Genomic DNA, 6,479 nt, shown 5'->3' with positions numbered 1-6,479 from the left:
AGTCCAATGCAAATATAGACGCAATGGAAATATAGGATAATGTCATTGTAATTTATGCGCATAATAAAAGTGAACATGTGGATGTTTGTACGTGGAAGTTTGGACCACGGATGATGGGATTTGTTGTACTGTCAATCACTTCCAAACACGGATTTATGGGAGTTATAGTTCGCCGACTTTATTAAATATAATATATTAAATATTATAAATATTATACTTAATATAACTTATTAAATCTATTACTATATTAAATATAATATATTTAAATTATATAATATTTAATATAACAAATATATTTAATACAAGCTATTAAATATTAAATATATTACTATATTAAATATAATATAAATTATATTGTATTTAATATATTATATTTAATGCAATAATAAATATATTTAATACAAGCTATTAAATATTAAATATATTACTATATTAAATATAATATAAATTATATAGTACGCGTTGCTGTGACGAAGTCTGATGGTCTGGGAAATAAATATATGAATAATATATTAATCCTATTAAATATAATATATAAATATAATAATTTATATAGTAATTAAATAATTTATATAGTAATTAAATAATATATATATTAAATACTATATTGAATATATGAATAATATATTAATCCTGTTAAGTATAATATATAAATATAATTTTATATAGTAATTAAATATAATATATTAAATACTATATTGAATATATGAATAATATATGAATCCTATTAAATATAATATATAAATATAATAATTAATATAGTAATTAAATAATATATATATTAAATACTATATTAAATATATGAATAATAAATGAATCCTATTAAATATAATATATAAATATAATAATTTAGTAAATAATATATATTAAATACTATATTGAATATATGAATAATATTTTAATCCTATTATAATATATTAATCCTGTTAAGTATAATATATAAATATAATAATTAATATAGTAATTAAATATAATATATATTAAATACTATATTAAATATATGAATAATATATTAATCCTATTAAATATATATAAATATAATAATATAATTAAATTTAATATATATTAAATACTATATTGAATATATGAATAATATATTAATCCTGTTAAGTATAATATATAAATATAATTTTATATAGTAATTAAATATAATATATTAAATACTATATTGAATATATGAATAATATATGAATCCTATTAAATATAATATATAAATATAATAATTAATATAGTAATTAAATAATATATATATTAAATACTATATTGAATATATGAATAATATTTTAATCCTATTATAATATATTAATCCTGTTAAGTATAATATATAAATATAATAATTAATATAGTAATTAAATATAATATATATTAAATACTATATTAAATATATGAATAATATATTAATCCTATTAAATATATATAAATATAATAATATAATTAAATTTAATATATATTAAATACTATATTAAATATATGAATAATATATGAATCCTATTAAATATAATATATAAATATAATTAAATATAATATATATTAAATTGTATATTAAATATATGAATAATATATTAATCCTATTAAATATATATAAATATAATAATATAATTAAATTTAATATATATTAAATACTATATTGAATATATGAATAATATATTAATCCTATTAAACATAATATATAAATATAATAATTAATATAGTGATTAAATAATATATATATTAAATACTATATTGAATATATGAATAATATATTAATCCTATATATTAATATATATTAATATATTAATATATTATAATATATTTATAATATATAAATATAATAATTAATACTTTATATATATAATATATTTAATATATTTAATATATCAAGCAATAATATATTAGTTGCAATCGCAAAGAAGCAAGCCGACCTTTCCGCGCATGCGCAGAACGAGGCGAGAGGAGCGCTCTTCGCCCCGCCCCCTTTCCTGTGACGTCACGACATCGCCCGAGGCGGCTGGCGCATGCGCAGGAGCCAAACGGAGCGACGACGACGCTTCCTTTCGGCTTCCTTGTCCTTTCCGGACCGGAAATGGAAGCGGACCGGCCCGCCCGGCCTTTCGCCGTCCTTAAACAGCAGGATCTCGGTAAAAATCCACTCTTTTTTTCCCCATTGATTTCCACGGCGTGAAGGGAAAAAGGACGCGGCCCCTTTAAGGCCTCTCTCCTCTGGGGAACCCCTTCTGCGCATGCGTGGGCCGCAAGCCGGCTCCCAAGCGGGGAAGGAAGAAAGCGTTGCAATGCGCATGCTCAGCTCAGGAATATAATTGCAATATAAGCTTGAACACTAGGTGTCGCCAAAGCGCAATGCAATGAATGAGCTTTTTATTTCCCAAATATTATTATTTATAATATTCAAATAATATTCAGGAAATAATAATATTCGGGAAGTAATATTGGAGAATATTTTAAATAATAATGTTCAGGAAATAATATTACAAATAAAATATCAGAAAATATTATACAAAATATATAATAATATTAAAAATAATATTAAAAAATATAAATGAGAGAATAATATTATAAATAGTATTCAGGAAATAATATTAGAAAATATAAAGAGAGAATAATATAAATAGTATTCAGGAAATAATATTTTAAATAATATTAGAAAATATAAAGAGAGAATAATATTATAAATAGTATTCAGGAAATAATATTTTAAATAATATTAGAAAATATAAAGAGAGAATAATATTATAAATAGTATTCAGGAAATAATATTTTAAATAATATTAGAAAATATAAATGAGAGAATAATATTATAAATAGTATTCAGGAAATAATATTTTAAATAATATTAGAAAATATAAATGAGAGAATTATATTATAAATAGTATTCAGGAAATAATATTTTAAATAATATTAGAAAATATAAATGAGAGAATAATATTATAAATAGTATTCAGGAAATAATATTACAAATAAAATATCAGAAAATATTATAAATAATATACAAAATATATAATAATATTAAAAATAATATTAAAAAATATAAATGAGAGAATAATATTATAAATAGTATTCAGGAAATAATATTAGAAAATATAAAGAGAGAATAATATTATAAATAGTATTCAGGAAATAATATTTTAAATAATATAAGAAAATATAAATGAGAGAATAATATTATAAATAGTATTCAGGAAATAATATTTTAAATAATATAAGAAAATATAAAGAGAGAATAATATTATAAATAGTATTCAGGAAATAATATTTTAAATAATATTAGAAAATATAAAGAGAGAATAATATTATAAATAGTATTCAGGAAATAATATTTTAAATAATATTAGAAAATATAAATGAGAGAATAATATTATAAATAGTATTCAGGAAATAATATTTTAAATAATATTAGAAAATATAAAGAGAGAATAATATTATAAATAGTATTCAGGAAATAATATTTTAAATAATATTAGAAAATATAAATGAGAAAATTATATTATAAATAGTATTCAGGAAATAATATTACAAATAAAATATCAGAAAATATAAATGAGAGAATAATATTATAAATAGTATTCAGGAAATAATATTTTAAATAATATTAGAAAATATAAATGAGAGAATTATATTATAAATAGTATTCAGGAAATAATATTTTAAATAATATTAGAAAATATAAATGAGAGAATAATATTATAAATAGTATTCAGGAAATAATATTTTAAATAATATTAGAAAATATAAATAATATAAATGATAGAAAATATTTTAAATAATATGAGAGAATAATATACATAATAATATTCAGGAAATAATATAAATGATAGAAAATATTTTAAATAATATGAGAGAATAATATACATAATAATTTTCAGGAAATAATATAAATGATAGAAAATATTTTAAATAATATGAGAGAATAATATACATAATAATATTCAGGAAATAATATAAATGATAGAAAATATTTTAAATAATATGAGAGAATAATATACATAATAATATTCAGGAAATAATATAAATGATAGAAAATATTTTAAATAATATGAGAGAATAATATACATAATAATATTCAGGAAATAATATAAATGATAGAAAATATTTTAAATAATATGAGAGAATAATATACATAATAATATTCAGGAAATAAAATAAATGATAGAAAATATTTTAAATAATATGAGAGAATAATATACATAATAATATTCAGGAAATAATATAAATGATAGAAAATATTTTAAATAATATGAGAGAATAATATACATAATAATATTCAGGAAATAATATAAATGATAGAAAATATTTTAAATAATATGAGAGAATAATATACATAATAATATTCAGGAAATAATATAAATGATAGAAAATATTTTAAATAATATGAGAGAATATTATAAATAATATCCAGAGAATAATATTTAGGAAATAATATTAAAAATATTATTTATAATAATCTCTAATATTTTTTCATAAGTATTATTGGCAATAGTCTCTATTATAATTTTCAAAAAATAAGTGAAATATTGTATTTATTTTTATTTCTTGCAGTTCTTTTGGGAAGTGTTTTCAGCCTCCTTCTCCTGGCAATTCTTTTATTATCCATCTGCGTTTATAAACCCATCCGACGTCGATGAAAGTAAATAAATATATTATATTATATTATCTATATATAATAATAATATAATATAATATAATACATAATATTATCCACGGAATTACTTTTTTTAAATAAAAGGTGGGTATTAGCTTTTGAATTATTACATGATAAGAAATCATTTTTTAAAATATGACTGAAAATTATTATTAAATATTATTAAATATACATATATGTACAACTCGAGGTTCGAGTTGTATTCAGTTGGGTTCTGATGGGTTGAGTTGGGTTGAGTTGAGTTGGGTTCTGTTGAGTTGGGTTTAGTTGAGTTGGGTTGGGTTGGGTTTAGTTGAGTTGAGTTGGGTTTACTTGAGTAGGGTTGGGTTCTGTTGGGTTGGGTTGAGTTGGGTTGGGATCTGTTGAGTTGAGTTGCGTTCTGTTGAGTTGGGTTGGGTTCCGTTGAGTTGAGTTGGGTTTAGTTGAGTTGGGTTGGGTTCCGTTGAGTTGGGTTGGGTTCCGTTGAGTTGGGTTCAGTTGAGTTGGGTTAGGTTCTGTTGAGTTGGATTCCGTTGAGTTGGGTTCTGTTGAGTTGGGTTGAGTTGAGTTGGATTCCGTTGAGTTGGGTTGGGTTCCGTTGAGTTGGGTTGGGTTCAGTTGAGTTGGGTTCAGTTGAGTTGGGTTAGGTTCTGTTGAGTTGGGTTCTGTTGAGTTGAGTTGGGTTGAGTTGGGTTGGATTCCGTTGAGTTGGGTTGAGTTGGGTTGGATTCCGTTGAGTTGGGTTCTGTTGAGTTGAGTTGGGTTGAGTTGGGTTGGATTCCGTTGAGTTGGGTTGGGTTCCGTTGAGTTGGGTTCTGTTGACTTGAGTTGGGTTCCGTTGAGTTGTGTTGAGTTCCGTTAAGTCGAGTTGGGTTCCGTTGAGTCGAGTTGGGTTCCGTTGAGTCGTGTTGGGTTCAGTTGAGTAAGTTGGGTTCCGTTGAGTAAGTTGGGTTCCGTTGAGTAAGTTTGGTTCCGTTGAGTATTGTTGGATTGTTGGGTTGGGTTCCGTTGAGTCGAGTTGGGTTCCGTTGAGTCGAGTTGGGTTCTGTTGAGTTGGGTTGGGTTCTGTTGACTTGGGTTGGGTTTACTTGAGTAGGGTTGGGTTCTGTTGAGTTGAGCTGGGTTCAGTTGAGTTGGGTTGGGTTCTGTTGAGATGAGTTGGGTTTAATTGAGTCTTATTGGGTACCGTTGAGTTGGGTTGGGTTCTGATTAGTTGAGTTGGGTTCCGTTGAGTTGTCCTAGGTTTGAGTTGTATTTTGTTGGGTTTTGATGAGTTGAGTTGGGTTCTGTTGAGGTGAGATGGGTCCAGTTGAGTCAGGTTGGGTTCCGTTGAGTTGGGTTGGGTTTGGGTTCAATTGAGTTGAGTTTGGCTCAGTTGAGTTGAGAAACAGTATTGAAAAATATTGTTAGAAAATATTTTGTATTCAATATTGTTATATTATGTATAATATTTTAAGTCATGTAAATGTGTTTTTGCCTCTCATTAGGCCCTGCATCAAGACTTCACCAATTAAAGAAGAAAAATCATGAAAATATTCAAATCTAAAATGAAGAAATTCCTGCTGGAAAATTGAATTATGTATATATATAATTTTGTTTTTATTTTTAAAAATTATTTTTTATTAATTTATTTAAAATGTCATATTTTTATTTTATTTTTTGTAATTTTTTAAATAATAAATTTTTTTAATAATTTAATTTAAATATATATATTTATTTTTTGTGTAATTTTCAAATGTATATTTAAGCCTTATTTATTGCCATTTATTTTTCATTTTTTGATTTTCATTTCTTTTTATTTCCATTTATTTTAATTTTAATCTATTTCCATTTGTTACATTTTAATTCCATGTTTTTAATCAAT

General features: G+C 22.6%; 1 protein-coding gene across 1 annotated transcript; it reads left to right on the top strand.

The window, feature by feature from the left end:
- The first annotated feature begins 1,958 nt into the window (after nucleotides 1-1,958).
- On the top strand, nucleotides 1,959-4,709 carry cunh12orf76 (chromosome unknown C12orf76 homolog). The gene is made up of 2 exons (XM_062966591.1): nucleotides 1,959-2,117; nucleotides 4,534-4,709. Exons 1-2 carry the CDS (start codon nucleotides 2,063-2,065, stop codon nucleotides 4,617-4,619), a joined length of 141 nt encoding a protein of 46 aa, XP_062822661.1. The 5' UTR covers nucleotides 1,959-2,062; the 3' UTR covers nucleotides 4,620-4,709.
- The last annotated feature ends 1,770 nt before the right edge of the window (nucleotides 4,710-6,479 follow it).

Source organism: Anolis carolinensis, unplaced genomic scaffold, assembly GCF_035594765.1.
Source record: "Anolis carolinensis isolate JA03-04 unplaced genomic scaffold, rAnoCar3.1.pri scaffold_24, whole genome shotgun sequence".
Lineage (NCBI taxonomy): Eukaryota > Metazoa > Chordata > Lepidosauria > Squamata > Dactyloidae > Anolis > Anolis carolinensis.
The sequence above is the reverse complement of the archived record's forward strand: the minus strand, read 5'-3'. Positions and strand labels throughout refer to the sequence as shown.